Source organism: Aphelocoma coerulescens, chromosome 2, assembly GCF_041296385.1.
Source record: "Aphelocoma coerulescens isolate FSJ_1873_10779 chromosome 2, UR_Acoe_1.0, whole genome shotgun sequence".
Lineage (NCBI taxonomy): Eukaryota > Metazoa > Chordata > Aves > Passeriformes > Corvidae > Aphelocoma > Aphelocoma coerulescens.
Window position 1 is genome coordinate 95,626,592 of NC_091015.1, and position 22,022 is coordinate 95,648,613.

The window sequence follows — 22,022 nt, forward strand, 5'->3', positions numbered from 1 at the left end:
TACTATGACAAAAAACTAAGAGAATACTCAAGTTTGAATATGAGCTCCAAAGAAGAGGTAAAAAAGTATCCACATTAGTACTTTCTGCGCTCAGGGATATCCTAAAACAAACTGCTCTTTCCCATTCTACTGTTAGATCTTGCATTTAAGAAAACTTAAACATTGCACTAGCAGAGGAGCTGAAAGATTGTCTAATAGAAGGGAAGAGATCTGACATCTGTCCAGGACGAGACAATATTCTTGAAAGAACCTTGTTGGCATGTTGCAGTATTCATTAAAAAAAAAAGGCAGCAACAGCTTTTTCATAGTAACAGCTATTGGACTGCAGATTCACGAAGAAAACACATAGCAAGTGAAGCACATGCAAGCCCCCAAGGACACCATATGCTAAAAGCAGGATTCCTAGATCATCATGAATGAGCTATTGCTGAGAGCCAAAAAAGGAATCCCACTGAAGTATGTTAATATACATGATATCATTTTAGATTTACTACAGAATAGACACTGATATTCTGCTACGGGCAAAGTAACCTTTCTCCTATTAGTCTGATTTAATCCCTGGAAATGAGCTCTACATTCCATCCCATTACCAGTTTGGTTTTAAGACTAAATAGAGAAAACTGCCACTTTAGAAATGCTCCCAACGTTTGTGTTTCTGTATAAAGTTTATAGTCCTCAGCTGCCATAATCTCAAAGATAATCTGTACTTCTGTATTTCATTATGAAAATTTGGCATTAAGGACAGACAACTCAATATCATACATTACTAAACACACAAAACATGTACTTGGTTTTTTTGAAGTGAAAACAACTCATATCTGAAAAAGTTAAGGAAGTGGTATTTGTCTCGTAAAAAGATTCAACATCAAAAAATAAAATCCCTAGATTTCATTGCAGCATCACCAAGAGACACTGGACAAAAATTTCCTCTGTGTTTTGTGGTAGTGTCCCATCTCTAGTGCTAACTATCTATCTGCTTTCACTGCTCGTCAAATCAAGACTGTCAAGTGACACCACCTGTAAAGTCTCTGCTTTTAATGATCCTTTCCAGTCAAATCAAAATTCCACATACTTCAAGGATCTAAGATGTACAAGGCACACGCATTGTTACAAGCAGCAGCCTGCTTTTGAACCCCTCTCTCCATGCCTTCACCACTTTATTTCAACACAAACCTACAAGTCAGCATCTGTACCCACCTATCTGCTACAGAAACTGGCACAAAAAAAAGGTAGAAATCTGAAAGCTAAAATCACAACTGAACTGTGAATGAGAAAGTAGAAAGACAGATTTCCTTCTCTTGTTACCTTGGGTGTATCACTACTTGTTTCTTTGAATATAAATCCAGACAGTTATGCCACCTTTCTTTTCTAAAACAACCTATATGAAGCTGTATATTTATGACACTCACTCTATCATAATATTTCCATTTTCAGATTTAGTACACCGAGTGATCTACCTAGGGAGGGTTTTGTGTGAAATCACTCCAAACAGGAGCCTAATTCAAACTGCTAAGTGTCCCGCCTCCTTCATTTATCCTCCTATGGCAATGAAGGAGAAACAATTTCCATAGAGGGACCAGAGCCCTATTTTGCTTTTCTTCATCTTGGATTTATACTTGCAGCTGATCATCAAGTGAGTCTTGGTAGCTAAATTACAACAGCTCCTCTGTATGTAGTCAGCAAGGAAAATGCCCCTACTGCTACCTTCTCTCCCTCCAGAAGAAGAAAAAGAAGGAAAAAAGAAAAAAGGAATTCTCTCTCAGAGCCAAACTTCAGCTTGAATCAATGCTCCTCTTTTGGTCAGGTTTCATGAGATCCCAATGCCACAGAAATGCACAGGATTTGCCTTGCTTGTGCCCTGTTTCTGCTCACACCCTCCCCTCTGAAGTGGGTTTATATGTGGGAACACCTGTGTTATCTTTGAAATGCTTTGGCCAAGAATAATCCAGCACACAGAATCAGACTCTTTTTACACCTGCCTGCCAAGCACAGGCACACGTGTAACCTGCCCAAGTGGTCTGGAGCCAGCAGCAATGGGCTTTCCTATGAGGCAGCCGAGTCCAAGCAGTGACTTGGCAGGGTGCAGCCTGACAGACACTCAGCTCGGCACAAGCCGGACAGAGGCTTGAGAGGCAGGTGTAGCCAGCAGGAGAAACACAGTGGAAAAGGCAGACTTGAAAGCATATGAAATGCATTGACAGGAGTGGGGGAGGAGGAGAAAGGCTCCATTGAAGTTGATCTGTGTTAAAACATGCAGTGAAACACCGTGAGGGAGGGACTGTCTGCAGGGGCTCCCTTACAGACCAGAGACTTACAACACCTTTTAACAAGCATTTCTTTATATCCTTGGTCCTCACCAAGGCTCTTTGTTCTATGCCACGAAAACCCGAACAGAACTCAAACTCAGAGACAGCTCAATTTTTTTACTTCAGTCTTCAATTCCTCCAATCACATGAGTTAAAAAAACACAAGGATTTTGTATGAATGTTTAAACCGTATTTCCCAACAGCTGGATCTGTTGGAAAAATCCACTGTCAGTGTCAAAAAACATCAGCTTTGCTCATCTGTTACCAATGTCTACTGTGTGGTCAGGGTCCAGGGCGAGACTATAATTAAAGGAATATATAAACCAAGAGACATTCAGGAGCAACTGTTTCTCCTTTTTTTTTGTAGGAGGGGTGGACTGGACTGAATTTTGCTAGGTAGTGTTGTATTTTATTTTAGCCTTGCAGTTACAGAACTGTGTGCATCACCCATGCCCTACCCACAATCAGCAAGATGCAACACAGACACAGGAAGGTGTTCTCTGTGCAGGACCTGACCTCACACAGTTGGGACAACTGCAGTTACATCTGCATTTGCAGAATTTCCCTGTCACAGGGACATGAACTGACTGCACTTCTGAGACTAGTAATTCTGACCTGCAAGGAAGTTTTATATAGACATGTTAGGCCATACACTAAGGGAAGATATTTCTCACTGTAAATTCAACACAAACGGTTTGCTGAAAAAAATAACAAAAGAAGATTGATATAAAGTTTGGATGTACAAATAAAGTTTTTCAAGGGGCTTCTCTAACTTGTACCTGAGGTATTTTAGCTTCCGCAGCAGCGAACTAGAATAAGGATATAGGAGGCATCAAACCACACATTTGCAATGATTTCTGTGCTGCTTCTCTCCCAGAAGATGCTGCACCAAAGCAGCCTCCAGGTCTTTACAAAGAAATCCACAGAGATACTTTACTTCAATCAGCCACTTCCAAGAATGAGTCTCTTTTAACCACAGTTTCAAAGGACATAAAATTTGACAGAATATGCATACACCTGAGTAAACACTTTAATCCCAAATGCTGTTTAAGGTCATGCCTACATGATCATAAAAGGTCTGTTCTGCAGGCTACTTAACTGACCTCACTGGCTCTTGTACACAATGCGAGCTCAGGGTTGGAGACCAAAGCCTCAGACAGGTTAGCCCTTCCAGGCTAGCTCCCACAATCCCCACAGATAGTCAGTTATCATAAATTATAAACATTTTCTCTGCATTAATCAACTTTTTAAAAATTACTATACAATTTATATTAAAATGCTGTATTAAAGGTTCACATCTCATAAAAAACTACTACTTGTGGCTACTTGTCTCAAAAATCACCAATTTAGACTGAAATACTCCTGATTTACAATTACATAAATTAACAAAGAGTGAAGTTTATGGTTGGTTTCTTCCCTATACATGGGAAGGAACATGAACAGGACTCTACCACAAAATTACATGAGAGTGATCTGAAGCTTTGCAGATCATTCATGTTGTCATTCCCATACACTATCCACGATATCAGGAGCACTAGAAAATGAGGCACACTGGTACAAACAATACGTTGAGGAGAACTAGACCAAATAGGCCCCAAATATCTAAGTCCTGTTTATAGAGAACGTAATTGTTAGACAAGCTAGTGACTTTGCTAGGGACAAAGGCTGTATAGGGGAGACACTCATTTCTTCAAAAAATGTGTTACATGGCTTAACAGATTTTTTAAAAATTAAAAAATAACCCAAACACCAAACCTGTAGCTGCTCTTTGCCTGCTGATCACAAAGAATTGCCTAACTCTGTTCTTTTTCCATCCCAGCTGCTTCACAACAGCAGTCTCAACCAACACATCAGCTATGCAGCAGAACATTTTTAAATCCCTACTAGAATGCGATGTATTGTCTGAAGGAGTTACACCAAACTGCTCTGTTTTTCCATTAATGCTAAATTACAATTGTGTACAAAGATGAAAAAGCAATTCCTTGCCAAAAGGCAACTAAAGAGTCACACTCCTTAATTCCCCTGAAAAAAAGCTACCAGAGTAACCTCTGTTTCTTCTCTTCCCAAAATAAACCCACCCCCATGCTTGTACTTGGAACTGGGTAACATTATATGGTCTTCACACATACGCACTATTCTACCAAGGCATTAAGATGTTAATTAAAACTTGATACTATAATGTCTGTATAGACATACACATGCAAATACAAGCAATATATCTGTCTTTTTCTGACAAGTTACATGAAATCAACATTCTTCCATATTTAGGCTAATAGCTACTCCACAATCCAAGACTGGCTATGCTTTTTTGGGGGGGGTGGAGGAAGGCACTTCTATACTCACCCAAAAACCCACTGACTGTAACTTGTTCCCTGTCTTTCACATGGATGCATAACTCTTCAGAAAAAAAAAAGAGGAAAGATCTAGTCTATTTGCTGGGTTGTTGAGCAGAAAAGGAATCTCAAATGAAAACAGTTGTTTGAATGTTTCTTCTTCATCCTTTTCCAAAATAAGAAAGAGCTGTAGACCTGTCTTGTGCATCCCTCTGTGAAATAGCCAAGAAGTTTGTGTCTAGTGGGGTGCTTCTGCTTGTCTTTCCAACCCTTCTCGACACCTAACTGAAAACCTCACTGCCAGCCCCAAAGCCTTAACTTTTGAGTGACCTTCAGTCAGACCTGGTACTGGAGTGGAATTACCAGAGGAGAATAACTGAGTAGGACACAGCACCTTCATACGTTAAATCACTGCTGCGTGGGCGTCTGGACATGAGTCTGGAAGGGGGCCATCTGAGGATTTTTCTGTTTGGTTTTTTTGGGTAGGGTTAGATCATAGTCACTGCCTTAAAACACCACAAACTCACTTTGTGCCCATAATAAGGCTGTCACTGGTAAGCAGAAACACGCTCGTCAGCTAGAAGGCTTGTTTCCCTTCCATAATAGGGAAGGGGAAAAAGAAGCCCAATTGGGCTTTTCTCCCCCAATCAGAAAAAAAAAAGAAAAAAAAAAAAAGAAAAAAAAAAGAAAAAAAAAAAGAAAAAAAAATCACAAAACCTGTTGGTGCTGTTGGTGACATTAGGGCCATGGTGTGCATATACCATGCTTCTATCTGTCTGTATCATTTTTGTATCTGTTCATACTACAAAATTCAATTATCTTCACCGAATTGATAAGCTTAAAAAAAAACAACCCTAACATGCTCCTCCATATGGAGAAATGGTGACCTGCAAAGCACGTATTTATATAACCACTAGCTTAAGATATAAAGAAATACATTGATTTTCAATATGAAGTAAAGCCAGACTCCTCAGCACTTTTCTTACAGCTCTCTTACTTACCTTGTTTCCTCATCTTTTATTTGGATTTTCCTGCTTGGCTACCACTTAAACCCGATCATCTGGTAGTTCCTCATCACAATTTAGAGTGCCATCCAGTTGTAATCTCAACTACTTCTGACTACAGTCAATGGTTGATATCTATTTATATTAAAGGTGAAAATGGAATGAACCCTGGGATTATTAATGATGCCCTTATAATGTTCTTTGCTTTTCCACAGATCTTTTGTGGTTTCCACTTAACTCTGTAACTAAATACTGCCAGCAATCTCCTTGCCCTTCCAATCATTTTCCAATTGCATGTCCTAATAAAAAATGCTGCACAGTAATGACAATTTATCCATGCAGCCTGTACATTCAATAAAAACAAGTTGCCAGTTGCTTCACAAGTAAAAATCCTCATGGCTCCGTGACTTTCCTTTGAGTCACGGGTAAAGAGCAACTAGATGCTAGGAACTCTGAATAACCCACACACCCACGCTACATGCGCCCAAAGAAGATCATTTCCCAGCAGACATTTGTGGACTCGTTACTAACGATCCAGCTGCTAATTTAGCATCTGCTCTTGCTCTCAGGTTACCAGCAGGTCCCTCCCTACCCTACAACCCCGCTCTGAATGGGTCGTACTCACGCACAGCTTTGCTTCTTTAAAATACACGGGTATATTTAGCAACAGTAAGCGACTTTACACGATAAGGAAGAAGCATGGTTCAGATTAAGTAGGTAAATAAAAGCCAATCAACTTAATCAAAAGCAGGTTTCATAAAACAAAAGTCTTTTTGATTTGGTCATTTCCGGGAAAATATGGAAGAGGGAAAAAAGCTTTAAAACGTTATCTGTAAGAAAAAAAACAATTTTTAACCTCCTCTTTCCCTAAAAGACAACTTGCTGCAGTTTATTTAAACTAGAATTTTTTCACAAAGAAACCAAAACTTGAAAGATATGATGTGTATGTGTGTTGTATAAAGTGAAAAATCCCATATTTTCACAAGGGTACTTTTTTCAAAACTGGATTCAGTCATTAAAACATTAATTTTCCAGCAAAGCTGAAAGTAAACTGCCAGCAGTAAAGTTCTGAACTTTCACTCAAAACTAGGTCAGTTTTGTAGATAAAAAGGTCCCTGCTGTTTGTATATCACATTTAATTTCATTATTAAAACTGAACTTCCTGACTTATATAACCACATCATAAAAGTTACACAACATTCACTTGTTTTGATTAAGAAGAAGTTTTAAGATGGGGTGAAAAAAGTAATATACTGAAGTACTAAACCAATAGAACTCCATCTACTCAATCTGTCAAATCATACAAATTTTGTCACATTTTGACAATGTACATGCAAATTTCACTTTGTGATAAAAATAATTTAATGGAATGAAGTATTAAATGCTATTAAAAAAGGAAAACATTTTCACTGTAAAAAATAAGTGCATTATCATATACTCGGTTCTCTCATTTAGGTGTTCATTTACATACTGTTCTATTACATTTCTTTATGTAAAAAAGTGATTATGAATTACAGACTGATTTAAGCACAGAGACATATTCAGACATAAATGAATTGATGGCAATATTTAGATGTGTCATACAGAGGTCATACACCTTGTTATCTGTTTTATGTAATTACAAAGGTGTATAGCAGAATACACTGGTATTGTCTGAGCTTGAAAATAGCTGGAATTAGATTAAGTTAGAAAAAATAGTAATTCTATTCCTGCCTAAATCCTATCTATAATAATAAATCAATGGGGTTTAGCTGTTTCTTATAAAACCCTGGTTATAAAATTTGTATCTAAACATGTAAAAATTTATGATTATTACTATGCCTATACATAGTAATAATGAATAACATTTTTCCCTTTTTTTTTTGGCAGTGCAGTAATGCTCGGTGAAAGAAGACAGCAGAGAGAACTGAAAGGTGTCAGGGCAAAAAAAAGACAAGTGGCTTGAGGAAAGGAATTTATGTAGCTGTGGACTTCTAAAACTTTCCTCTACCATACGCCCTGCTGTGTCTTTACACATACTCCCCAGGTCTGCTCAGTTTGTGACTCCCTGGCCCACTGTCATTGTAAGAACAATATTAGAAAACCAAAGTGCTTCTTGAAGCCTACTTGGGGAGTCTCAGCTCTGCTGAGAGATGCAGGCTTGCAGACAAGACCTGAAAGGACCAAGGAGCACAAGACCAAGCAGAACGCGGCTGTCAAATGACAAGCCATGGCAAAGACAGCTCCTTCTAGGGCTTGTATAACGTAGCCCCCAAGCAACAATAACTTTACTCCAGATACAAATTCAAGGACGTGGTTCTCCTCTTCTGTCATGCCACAAAATTAGAAACTTGCTACAGAGAATTAATGAAAAAGGCCAGGAGGAATAGACTCCACTATCAAGGGACAGTTTCATTTTTTCCAAGTGTTTTTCCAAGTGAGATCTATTTACTCTGAGCTCCCAGGAACATACACGTACTTTCCGACAATTTAAAAAGAAACCCATGAAGATCCGAACTCCACCGCTTGTGAAACCTGCAGGCAACGTCGCCAAACCACAGAAACAGGCTGACTGTGCTACACAAGCCAATAAAGATTTTGGACAATTTTGAGTCTGCACCAGGTGTCAACACGCCTGCACCCTACTGTGCAGCTGTAAAAATTATATTCCTCACCTCTCACCTTCTGCATGTATTTTGAGGAACACAACAATACCACTCCTCTATATAAAGAGAGTTTACTTGGTGAACACTTGGTTTCCCCGTGTACAGGAAATTTTATAATCTATAAGCTTGCATGGCCTGTCAGATCATTATCCTCATAAATTCATCCATGACTGCAACATTTGTTCGAAGTAAATAGATCGCAGAACAATTCTGGAAGGAAAGGCACAGCTGTATGACCCAGTGGACATGCTGGCTCCAGAAGCAAGGTCCCATAGGGTAGCATTTATTTCCAGTATTAATCAACATATGTTGCCCAAACCACAGTTTTGAATCTTCCATCTGCAACTCAGTGAGAAATACGAACACATTAATTCAGAGATATGCTGCCATTTTCAAAGATTCCTAAAATAATCACACGTTTCCTTTTAAATGCCGAGAGAGCCTAACAAACCAGCAGGATAAAAGAAAAATCTGTTTCTTTCTACAAGCAGTAAGCCACGTGCTTGCTCTCCCTTGTGCTACCCATTGGTAGGAAGGCTTGCTACCCAGACCACCTGCACGCAAGGACTAGAGCTGTGCAAGAGCATCTGCAGCCCAGTCCTTCCTCACATCCCTCCCAAGCACTTGTACATGTACTACTCACAAACCTCATGCAAAGAAGCCTCCAAAACAGCTTCCTCTGTGGACCTCTCTACACCCACATAATTTAATTCTGAAAAATTGAGGTCTTTCCTGATAAGCACTATGGAATAAATCACAGGTACCTCAGTAGTCACAAAAGGAACACGAAGTCTCCAATTCACTTAATTCCCTGAATTTTGTAAGAAAAACTATCTCATTGCTGGAAGATAAAGCAATACTATTTTTAGTCTCTTAACTGCATCACTATAGTACAGCTGAATGCCACTGAACTTACTTTTTTTTCCTACACACAGCAATGGTATCCTTTAAAAGAGAAGCAGGAGAATTCAACTGTTTGGCTCATTCACTTGAAGGGTTGATACGTACTGCAGGCTGAGTGGGAATTTACATTTAAAAAAATGTCTCGAAACTCTTCACAGATACACCACTTTTATTAAAAGATAAACTCATCCCCTTAAAAAAAATAAAATAAAATTTTAAAAAATAATAAATCAATATGGTCAGTTTCTTTCCAGGTAAATTTAAGCTAAACTGTAAAGTATGAAGTAGTTTCAGATATTTTTTCCTCTCTATCACTTCAAAATGAATTTAAAAATCTGAAATTATTCTCAGGTAGCAAATTAGTATATAAATAATTGGCAACTCACCGCAAGCAATATTTCTTTTCAAGTAACTCCTTATGAAAATGAAGCAGCACGGGGAATTTACGGTGCTTTTTATGGCAAGAAATCCGCGGTATCTGTATAAACAGGTTTTATACTTCAGGCAGTTTTATATGTGTAAAGTATTTTCCAGTAGACCTGGATCTCATGTTTAATAGGAGAAAGTGTGGTATTTAACCACTTGAATGCAAAGAGATTTCATTCCAAAATAACTATGGCTAATTTGAGGATACACAATAACAAACAACAAACAACTACATGCTTGAGCAGTACTCTTAAATAAGACTAGTGCAATGGCAAGACAAGCTATAGGCTTTATAAAAAAATATAAGCTATATCTGGTCTTGCAAAAAGAACAAGTGAGAACAGAAACAAGTGACCTCTGTATACTTAACCAGCAGGAACAATATATTGTTACTGTCCAAGAGGCCTCTAGCTGTAGAATACTGGTGGAAAGATGGCTCTTTAAAGTTTACCATCACAAAATGAAAATCAGCCAGAGAAGGTTCACATAGGGGAGTGTACAGACTGCACTCACCCATCTTTACCTAAACACCCCGTCCTTTTATAATGAGATACCAAATTTTTGTTCCTTTAATATAAAACATAAACCTGAACCCCTGTACAGCAACAAGATCAGTGTGTATCCACAAGTATTTCCCTGATCTGCCCCTGATCTGCCCAGCTGAAGACCATGTTGGTCTCTCTCACACCTGTATGATGCAGGAGCAGACCCAGAGATTTCAATCAAGCAGCTTGAGATTTGCACACCTCAGCCTGGCAAATGAAGCAGAGCGAGACCAAACCCAAAGGGCTCTTCAGCTCAAAAACTGAATATTAAGGCAATGGGAGCGTAGCCATGCCCAGTCTCCTCCATGCTGAACAGGCCAAATAAATTCATGCTGCTTCAGAGCAGCTGGTCAAAGCCCCATTTCCAATACTGCATTAAACAATTAGCCAGTGCTTTTGCTGATCTTCATTCTTGGGCAAGCACAAGCAGACTCTCCAACTCTGTCCCAACAGAGTCCAACAGACCATGGGGACAGACAGACACTGAGTCTGCCCAGTCCCTAGCAGTCATTTTGTACAGTACTACACTAACAGCCTTAACAAAATAAAATTTTTTTAAATGCAAAAAAAATTTTAAAAAAGGTGTTTCTAAGAAAAAAAATAAATTCCTGGTTTGTTTTATATGGGGCTGGAGGATAGTAAACATTACAAAAAATAGGAAGAAATAGTACCTCTGAGCCAGGAGAGGGAAGACCCTGGATTTTCATCCTGGCATCAAGTGATAAGATCACCTGAGACATTATTATTTGTGAAACAGAACTACTAAAAAGCAAAGAAATCAAAGAACAGCTGCACCCACTGATACTCAAATAGTTCCGAAAGTCACAATTTGTCTTCTTCAGAAAGAATTCTACACCACAACTATAATCAATGTTCTGTACAAGATTAGTATTTCCTGATACCTGTAAAGTTGAAAACTGGGTAAATACTTGTTGCAGAATAACTAATTGCTCTTTCAGGAAGGTATTCTCTTGTTTCTTACAAATCCATGTAGAAGTTGGAAGAGGAGTTCAAGTCACAGTATTTGCTTAGAAGTTCGGAAGAAAAGCAATTTTACTGTCATCATGACTGGCTTTAATCATCGACATATAGTTTTAGGGCTCTGCTTAGGTAGTCTTTTCTGAACTGTTTTATCAAGTTGGTACAATTTCAAGATAAGACTTGGGGTGAAGGGAAAAAATGAGCCAATTAAATTTATTATTTAAAACTGCAGTGTAAATTTTTATCCTTCTCCTACCTGCACAGTAATTTGGAAAATCCACAAATCTCTGAATTCAAGATAAAATTTTGTTAGGTAATGACTCATGTAAAAGGTGACTTCTTTTTATTTTAATTTTAAGTTTGATCCTGGACCCTCAATCCATCACACATGGATACGACTGTGTTTGTCTCCCAACAGAAAAGGTAGGTTTAATAAAAAGAAGCAATTCCGCAGTAACTCATTTTATTTAGGAATAACAGACTTGCTCAGAAGATAGCAATCCTTGACTTGCTAGTGTAAGAGCAGGAATAAAAACATCTTCTGGTTTATAAAAGATATGACGGAGTTGGAGAATGATTTCCTGCCAGACTCTGGTTGGTCCTTATCATCTCTGTGTCAGCCCTGGGCTCAGGCAAATCTACTCTGACACATAGCCCAGTGCTGGACAATTTGCAGCTTCCCTGGGTAAATGAAGGGTTGGGGACTCACTGAGCAGACAATGGTCCCAATCTGTCCCCTGCAGAACAAGTCACTACCCAAAGAATTAAGCTGCAAACCAGACATTAAGGAGCCATGAAACAAGACAGCAAAAAGACTACGTGTCTCGGAAAGCACAAGGTTATACACATCTGACAATGTAACATCATTTTAGCATGTGACGCTGCTCTGTACTGCTGTGACATGACCCTCCAGTTCAGCTGAGGAAAAGCAACAGGTATTTAAAAGCAACCAAAATAAATAACTTTGTTAATTCCAACTCTGTCAGTTTAGCAATGTGATCTGACCTAATTGTAGCTGTATTTAATGAATTGGGAGAGTCAATCTTAGGAGCACCTGGAGGTGTCACAGTACTAAGATTTTAATCACAGCAGAAGCCAAAGGCTGACCTCCTTCCCAAGAAGAAAGCCCTGTACTAGCAGCAAGCGTTCCTCAGAATGACCACAAGAAACATGACCAGCCCCCTTAGAGCAGAGAAAGCTGTGTTGACACTGAAACGTGAGCTGTACCCCCAGGGAACCCAGCAGTAATTTATTTATTTTCCATAAAACTGTAGGCTTGGTTCCAAAGGTACCATGAGAAGTTATTCAAAAGAAAAAACCAGAAAAATAAAACCAAACTCCCAACCACAAAAAGAAACAGAAGGAATCTGGATTCTCTCCAAGATATTGCCTCCTCAACATCCTGAACCATTGCTGAGACGTTCAGAAATAAAGCACTGCCACAGGAGCAGATATTGAAGAAAAGCACAGAACACGTTTTTTCTTTCAATTTGTCTGAAACTGTTTATTGATTTTGGAGACTCCCCTCCTGGCAAACTCAGACAAAAACAGGAGGGGAAATACACGTCCTGTGCTCAGTAAGATCAGACATGCCATGCTTGATGTATTTACCTAGGCAGTATTTTTGCTGCCTATGCAAGATGCTGACCTCAAGCATAAAAAGAAAAATGCAGAAAGTCATCTAAGCACATAACTAAGAAAAAAATTAAATAATATGGTTTTTTGTAAAGTAACTTTGAGTTTTTATTTATCTTTTGGAACCTAATAATGCAGGGAAAAAGTAGTTGCTATCATACACAAAATAACTCTACACAACAAAAGTAAAAGATGAGTGCTTTAAAGGGTTTGAGCAGAATTCACTAGTTTATTTTCTCTTACATCAGAAAACTGCTGCACCCAACAAATCGCCAGGGTGAGCACTGGAGAATGCCCACTGTGGGATGCATGGGGCAAGAAGGAAGAAATGAGCTTTTAAAACAAAAGTCATCTAGATAATCTAAATCTGTGTCCCTGGAGATGTCAGCCTTGATCAAGATGATTCTGTAACTGGTGGATTTACATATACTACAGCAGGGAGATCTCCACACAACCTCAAAGGACAAACTCCTGCTCACGCCACCACCACACCATCTCCTGGCATCATGTAACACAAATAACCAAGAAGAAACATTGCTCTGCCGCGCCCCCCCCCCCCAAAAAAAAAAAGAGAACCTTGCCTTTTCAGAGAAAAGGGGACCAGCAGACTAACAGCAATGACTGTCAGGCTTCGGAGATGGCAACAACTGATCAGCAAGAGTGCATTTGTACTCAGGCACTTGAATTTTATTGCTCCTTAGTCTAACTAACCCACTGAAATATTTACCAAAAAGGACTAATGTAAAGAGGTTTTATATCATCTTACTGTGAAGGATAACAAATATGTTTATTGGAACAATGCTTGAAAATTCAGAAAGCATCTCATCAACCATTAATGTTTCCCATTTTAAATCTCTATTTGTATGGTCTTCAAAAAAAAAAAGAAAAGTCATTAATCATTGATTACTGAAAACCAACAGTTTTGGCGCTACTTCACAGTAACACCTCAGTAACAGTCAATGAGATCAGCAGGCATTTTATTTAAATAAAGCCCAACTCACAGGAAAGGAAACAGGCATGGCAGAAAGAGAATCACACTGCTTCTTAGTCACTCTTGGTGAAAACGTTAAATAACACTTACCTGATTAAGTACTTTTGGATTGGTACTTGCTGTTGGAACCTTACGGTATAGCTATATTTAGAACATTGATAATATAAAATGTAATTTTCTTGCTCAAGCTCCATGTTAGAGGGATGATTTTGCATGTTACCTGCTTATTTTTTTGAACAAAGGAAGTTTTCACCGTTAGCACCACAACACCAGCACGGCTGAGGAAGATCCTATTTTCTCTAGCCTTTGAGTCACTAGTAAGAGCTGGCTACAGAAACACCAACAGGAACACAGCAGCTTCAGGAATACTGAGGCTTGCATCTGTCTGGCTTCTCACATAAAGGACAAAGGAGGACTCCAGGCTGTGGGGTGGTCCTGGCAATACAGTGTAGTAAAAGCTACTGCAGGTGAAATCCTCAGCCCTTCCTTTGCCAAGTAACACAGGTTTTCTGTAGGAGAGTTCCCTAATTACATGGCTGATGATTACTTAGGTGAGGGACTCTCCATCACACCTTACTGAGCTGTTCACATACAACACAGTAACGCTGAGAGGGAAAGAGACAGGACAGCTCACAGACCAGCCTTTAAATACTTAGGCACAGGTCAACCACCTTTAATAAAACAAGACATTGGAGAACACAGAACCAAACCCAAAAATGCAGTCTGACTACTGCACATCTGCAAGTACCTTAGGCCAGACTACACCCCTTCATTTCCACCTTTCCTACCTGCTTTAATGATGCTCACCATGTCAAAAAAAAAAGTGGACTCCGGTTGCATTTTTTGACTACTAGGGAAAGTTTTGTAACTCACATTTCATTTCTGAAACTATAAAGGAGACTGACAACTCTCTTCCATACAACACATCCCAAGGAGCACACAAAACACAGCTTAACATGCAAGTATCAGGTTGAATTTACAGGAATAAGAAATTACATTTTTGGTCCCATAGACACTGAATCTGGAAGCTATAGTAAGAACAAAAGAACATACACAGAAAACCCATTCTCAATCCATTTTCTTTCCCATTTCTCTGGTTATGACAACTCCTCTGCACAAATGCACAGCACCTGAGGCAGCCTGTTATCTGAGGGATTAATGAAACTGAAAATACATCATTTCTGGTATGAGAGGACTAAAGTGGGTATGAGATGCTGTGCATCAGTGCCATCAGAGCACAGCCTTGCCACACAGCTTTGTGACTTGCTCCTTAGTATAAGTCCCTGCCTCATCACTGACACTCTCACGCTCAAACTATGACAACAATACACTATTCCCAGCATCATTTATTTAATGATAAGCAGCTTGGCTCACTGGACAACTAACAGCTCCAGAAAGACTCTCTATATTAAGAGGATTAATAAGGGTTGTAATTTCCATTACCTGTAAATGCAGCCATTTTTAAAAGACCTTTAAATCATAATTTTAGGAAATGCGGATTATAAGTCTTTTTCAATTCCCAGTTTCTCATGCAGGAACTGGCTTATCCCGCTATGGAAAAAACAATTTCTAAAGGCCTGTCAGTCTCTTAGAAGCAGCATTAAAGTGTGAAAACTGTCAATTTTCATGGAAATCACAATGCCAGAGCAACACAAAAAGCTGCAGTATACAGAACACAGTCGTTGCCAGAAAATCAAGTGTTTGCTGATGCTAACAGAGTAGCTGAAGCCCAGACACAGGGGAATACTTGTTAAGGCACTGAATTGCGATTCAGGAGAAGTGAGGTACTTCCCTAAATCTGCCACAGGCCTCCTGGCTGCTTTTGGAGCTCGTCACATAAATGCGTTCACAGTTTTGGCTATATGAATATTGTGGGGTTTTCTACATGTATTTCTTTAAGCCAAATGAATATTGTTAGGAAGTCTTCATAAATGCTTGTAATATAGTTCGTCTGTGACAACAGAAGTCTACACAAGGACAGATGATTAAGAATAAATACACATATTCAAGAGAACTCTCATTCCTTTGAAGGGAAAACAAATTCCTTTCATTCTGGCCATAAGCATGCATTGGGATCTGAATTACTTACCAAACAGAAATATACCACTTCTCCAGCAAGATTAACTACACACAAAGCAGCCATGTATTTACTGAACTGACTTCAATATAAATATTTAGGAAGTTGTTTTTCTTTAAGGGTCAACATCATCTAAAAGTGTACCCATGAGAACACTTGGAACTGTAATTAACACCCCCTTCTCTAGTGCAGTCTCCTGAAATTGACTGTTACTGGTGTAGCCAGCCCAGATGGGCTGGGAAGTAAAATCTGTCCTATCAAAATGTAGTGCTACCTCCTGTAGAGCAGTGAAGTGATTCCATGAAGACTAGCAATTTGACCAAGATGTAAATTTACAGGAGCAAAACCTGAAGAAAAATGAAACTGAAATTACAAGGGAAAGAACATGAACAACAACTGAGACAGGTGACAGTAAAAAAGAGAAGGTTCAATTTCATGTAATGGTGGCAGGAGTGGCATAAAATAGCAAGATGAAAAAATATAAAAGATTCCATAGGAAGAATATAATGAGAGACAGCAGGGAGATGGGGAAAGTCAAAACAAATTCTGAATATTCTACACAGTCCAGAAATGGAAGAGATTTTATAACACCTTCATTCTCTACTCTGGCAGATTTCTGAAAGAAAGGAAAAGGTGAAAAGAAAAGGAAAAGTAAGATATGAGAAATCAGAAGCTGGACTTCATAAAGAACAGCTGTCAGGGCTGGATTGCATTGCATTTATCTCGCCATTTGGCTTACTCTTACAATTAGTATCCTTATCTTCAGCAATCCTGAGATATTAGTCATGACTGAAAATACAAATGTTACAGTATATTAGCTCAGCAGTTACATTCATATGGAGGTGCAAAACACAGAAAAAATTGCCCTGTTTCATTCTATGCGATAGCAAGTGCAATTCTTCTGTCATTACAACCAGGGTTTTATTTAATGTGATGTACCTCCACTGACACAGAAAGAAATACTTTGGACCCAGACTGGGAGGAAGGTAGGGTTAATGTTGACTGTGGTGCCAGAAAAATGCATCACAGGAAAGCTCCCTGTCTCAGGTAGACACATAAGAAGTGTGGATGGAACTGTGCAGGAGTGGTGCAGATACAAATAGGGACACAATGTGAAGGCCAAAGCCAAAAGCAAAAGTGTCAGTCTTGCAACTGGTCAAGGCAGCAATCTTCAAAGTTGCTACCATGCAGGGATAGAACACAGGGGAATGGCTTTAAGCTTAAAGAGGGTAGGTTTAGATGAGGTATTAGGAAGAAACTTTTTACCATGAGGGTGATGAGACAGTGGAACAAGTTGCCCAGAGAAGCTGGGCATACCCCATCCCTGTTCAAGATCAGACTGGATGGGCAACCTGGTCTAGTGGAAGGTGTCCCTGCCTACGGCAGAAGAGCTGATCTTTAAGGGCCCCTTCAATCCAAACCACTCTGTGATTTTACCACACTGCTACTCTACATTTCTACTTCCAGTCATTGCCCTTTGCCATCCACTGCTCGGCACATTACACAGAAATCTCATATAAATACAAAACAAGAAAACATACAAATTTCTCAGTTCTACAGTCAAAAACTAATTACTCTGTTGTTTCTTTTTACCCTAAATCTTGCAACATCTGGAGGTGAGCTAGAGTACGATGTAACTAGTATTACACAGACTAATAGGTGTTCTGTACACAGCAGTGCTCTCCAGGCTTTTCTAGACAAGAAACTAAAACCCTAAACACAACAATAATATCTTTCTTAAAGCTGTTTATGCAGTTTCACAAAGTAACCTGCTTAACTATGTGTAGTAGTCACAGAATGGTAAGAAAGGGTTTCAACAAGTTGAGATGTGCAACTTGCTCTGTAGTTGGGGGTTTGCTCTCCCAGGTTCTGCATGTAAGCATCACTGACATTTCACATCCTTTATCTGAAGGGACACTTCAATCCAGCAGGCAAGTCACTCCAAAGCAGGTGTGCTAAGATATGCCTGTATTTGTTAGTACTATAAGTCCCTGTGTGATAGGGAAGGAGGTTGAAGCTCAGAAAATAAAGGTCCTACTAAAAGAAAGCACTCATACATCCAGTTTAACATAGAGGCTTTCCCCACATTTGCCAGGCTCCAAAGGCAGCTTTTCTGTGCTCAGACACAGGCATGGAGATAGACCCATAAATTGCTGGCTTGTGTGGGAGATGGAGACGCCTTCACCAGCCAGGGAAGATGCGCTGCTCTTTGCAAGGTTCCTAACAGAGAAGACAGAACTGATCCTGCAAGTTCTCACTTTAGGCTTGAGCCCAGCCTGCAGTCCCGCTTATGACCAGTGTATGTCTGTTATGCCATATTGTGGTCAAAAAAGAAACCAACCAGACACCCAGAGAAGCTTCTCTCTGCTCTCCCTAATGAAATAAGAGCAGATACAGGCAAAAAGATACTAGATACTTAACAAGTGTATTTCTGCCTTTTAGTATCCATTGCATAATCACAGAGTAAATCCTAGTTTCTGCTGCTACTGATTGTCTTAAATTCACTTCCGTAAACTAAAACAAATGTTCATTAAATAAAGCATTATGAACTTGGTAAAGCTTTTAAAAAACTCATACCTAACAATCAGTAATAATAAAATTACTGGTTCTGAAGTCTACAATTATTTTTTAAACTGAAAAATGGGAAAACCCCTGCAACACCAGCACAAACTGCAGTTTTTCCTTTGCCATTTAAAACAAAAAAACCCACAACAGTATCCTACTTTTAAATGTGTGATTTTCAAGGAACTGTGCCATGGAACACATATAGTCAATTTATCTGTGTAAGCACACAGCAGAGCTGCTCTACCCTGCACCAAGTGACAGATTAAATTTGTTCACTGTTTAACAAGGGAAGGTCATAATGTTCCTGTTAATGATTTACATAGAAACAAAGCAGCTCTGCCTAAATTTTGTTTAAAATTGTGAAGTTATGGTCATTTTAACCTCCCTTTCATAACTTCAAGATAAGCCAATCAGTAAGCTCGAAACATGTATAGCACATCTTCTGCCATGAAAGGAAGGCATTTCTGTCACAACTGCGTTAACAGCCAGAGGTCCCCAGTCATGCTCCATAGATACAGCTCATGTCTGGATTCATATGGAAACCAAAAGGACAAACAAAGCTGTGCTCTTGCTGCACTTTCCTGACCCTAGCAGATTTCATCACTGAGTGAGTAAAATCTGATTAGGGACCAAACATCCACCGGTGTCTAATATGGATGATAGCAACTCAGGGAATTATGAACCATCCAGCGAAGTCTCCTGCTAATGGCACAGACACATCCAGGCTGGGAAGGTCTGACTTGCAAAAAAAGGCAACATGAAGTAATTCACAGCTGAAATGAGCTCAGATGAAACAGCCAGTCACCCCTTGGTGCACACGACAGTGTGGCCATCAGCTTCCACATGAGCAGATTAGCACCCACGCACTTTGTTCTACAATATCACCAGTGCATCTGCACCCTATGACTGGACTCATCTCCTTGAGCTGTGCCCGCAGCAATACGACTGAAGTTAATGCAGTTACTGTAACTTCTGATCATATATGTGATATCCGAGTCTGGCTGTGGACAAGTTCACTCAGATGAAACTGGTTGCAAAGGATTCAGAAGTTTTGTTCAGAAATGCCCCCAGACCCCAGTGGTCATCTCTGAGATGCACCAATAACATGTGTTCCCATAAAATTTTTTTAATGAACGCTTGTAAACCTAGCACTCGAGACAAATTTTTAATCAGCACTGCATCTGAATTACTCTTCAAAGCACACATGTAAATTGGCACCATAGATCTCCTCTTCATCAGAATTTTAGAAAGCAGCTGTACTGTTACATCAACTAAATACAGAGAGGGGAGGCACTTTACATCTACCACTTTTCCTGGAAGGTTAGCCTAAAAGGTCACGATCAAACAGCCTCATTTTCAGCTAGAATTAAGCATTTTATTTACAAAAAGAGCACCAAGCTATATCATACTCTGCAAGTTAAAAAAAACATGGCACACACAGTTTCATCATGACAGCACTAGCAGTGGCATCTTTTCTTCACTCATTGCTCCCTGTACTACTTTCTGTGTTAGGCACTACAACGTTCCCTATTAAACACAAACTAAGGAAACGAAACTGAACAGAACTACTGTAGCCCACTAGCATGTACTTCAGAGCTGTATCCTACTTTGTTGAAAATAAATTTATGACATAAACATTAGAACTAAAAATAAAAAAGTTGCTGAAGCAATCACAGTCTCTTTCAGTCTGTCCAGACAGTGTGAAATAGAGCAGTAAATTGCAGCGAGCAGACAGCACAGCTCTTAAAACTTGCCCAGCTTTTGCTCTGACAAAAGAGATCACTTAGGACCTCATCGTGCTGCTGTTCTTGTCGTTTAATTAATGGACTAATAAATTCCACTGTTGGCATATCTTCTACTTGTCTCTTCCCGTGAAAAACCCCAAACCCTCCCGCGGTTTGCACTCGGGCTGACCGCTACTTAGCAATAGTGCTGCGAGAGCGGTGCCTGTCACCAAAGGCAGGAGGCACTGGGAGTAGTCACCGCGGTCTCCCACCAACCTCGGACAATTTTGGGCACTTTTAATTCGCGGTTGGCAGCGCTCTTCCTTCCTCTGCCGCGGCAGTGCGCTGGGGCTGAGACGGCTGAATAAACCTTTCAAAGGCTTTTGGCAGCTGCGTCCTGGCGCTCGGGCAGACGGGTGTATGGGCGAGAACCTCTGCGGCCGCGGGGGCTCCCCGGACCCTCGGCCGGACGGGTCCGCCCCGAGCCCCGCCGCGGCCCCGGCTCCCTCCCCGCCAGCGTCCCTTCCAGACCCGGTGGCCTGGGTCGGAAGCTGCAAGCAGCGGCTGCCCTTCGTCCTGCAGGGCCGCCCCGAATCACCCCCTGAAGGGAACAAGCCCCGAACCGGCTCTCGGGTCTCGCAGCCGGAGGAGCAGCGCCGGCAGACGGGCCGAGGCGCCCCTCCCGCAGGGCAAAGGCGAAACAGGCGCTTTCTCCCGCTCCTGACCTTTCTGCACCCGAGCTCACCGCCCAGCCGCCCCCTGCTCCCCGCCGTGCCCCCTCCGTCCCCGGGCTGTGCTCCGAGCGGGCCGGGCGCCGACACCTGCGCGCCGCTCCGAGCTCGGCGCCCCGGAGGGAAGCGAGACAGGCGGGACGGAGGGAAGGCACCGCGGCCCGCCGACCAGCACGGCCGCTGTCGCCGTCCGGAGCCACTCCCGCCAGTGTAGGGGAGCGGCGGCCGGTCCGGCCCGGGTCCCGGCGGGAGCTTACCCAGTGGGGGGCTTGCTGGCCCCGGGGCGCACGAGGGTCTCCATGGCCGGACCCCCCTCGGCACTTCTCAGAGGACGGGCCAGTGCAAGACACGATCCCAGCAGCGGCGAAGGTCGGAGGCGGGGGTACCGAGAGGGAGGGAAGAGAGAAGAGTACAGGAGTGAGAGCCGCCCTCGCCCCCACCTCCCCCGCTCCCCGCCCCGCCACCGGGCGGCACTGCCCGGGCCGCCACCGCCCCCGGCTGCCCAGCCCGGCCGCGGGCGGGGATGTGCTGCCGAGGCGGCCCCCACCCGCCTTACCGGGCCGGCAGGGAAGCCGCGCCGCGGGCTCCGACACCCGCGCCTCCCGGGCAGACCGCAGCCGGGCACGGCGGGGCGGGAGTCAGGCGGCGGAGCTCCCGGCGCGGCGGGTCTCGGCTGGCCGCTGCCCGGGCAGCGCGGGAGTGCGGGGGCGCTGCGGGCCGGTTTCCATGTGACTGCCCGGCACAAACGCGAACACGGCGGCTGCCCCCGCGGGCACTGCCAGGGCGGCTGCCCACGCCGCCTACGCCACGGCGTGGGAGGGAGAGGAGGGGATGGGGTAACAGGCGGGAGAGAGGAGCGGTAAACATCCCCGCCAGCGCCAGTTCCCAGGACCCTCCTCCGTCTCTTTTGCCACCACCTTGGCAAACTCAGTGCTTGTCAGGCAACTGTGCCCGAGACTGAGCCCCGCGGGAAGCGGAGGCTTTTCCTCAGCCTCACACCCTGCCCAGCCCTGGCTCTGCTAGCTACGGCCTGTTCCTCGTCACCTCTGTTCACACAGATATTTTTTTCTTCTCTCGGAGGCGGCACAAACAGCTTTTAAAATTACGAGCGGCTTTGCTCAGGGAGAGGGGCTGGAGGGCCGTGGCACAGCAAGGC

General features: G+C 41.9%; 1 protein-coding gene across 9 annotated transcripts in view; it reads right to left on the bottom strand.

The window, feature by feature from the left end:
- Positions 1–21,634, bottom strand: part of COBL (cordon-bleu WH2 repeat protein) — a 169,240-nt gene extending 147,606 nt beyond the window's left edge. For 3 of the 9 annotated variants that reach the window (XM_069004125.1, XM_069004124.1, XM_069004128.1), the window contains exon 1: positions 21,124–21,316. In XM_069004125.1, coding sequence (XP_068860226.1) covers positions 21,124–21,167 — 44 coding nt within the window. In that variant the 5' untranslated portion in view covers positions 21,168–21,316. Of the gene's footprint in view, positions 1–21,123; positions 21,345–21,422 lie in introns of those variants that run through there. The other 6 variants (XM_069004122.1, XM_069004121.1, XM_069004120.1 and 3 more) reach the window with 5 other exon arrangements.
- Between the last annotated feature and the right edge of the window lie 388 nt (positions 21,635–22,022).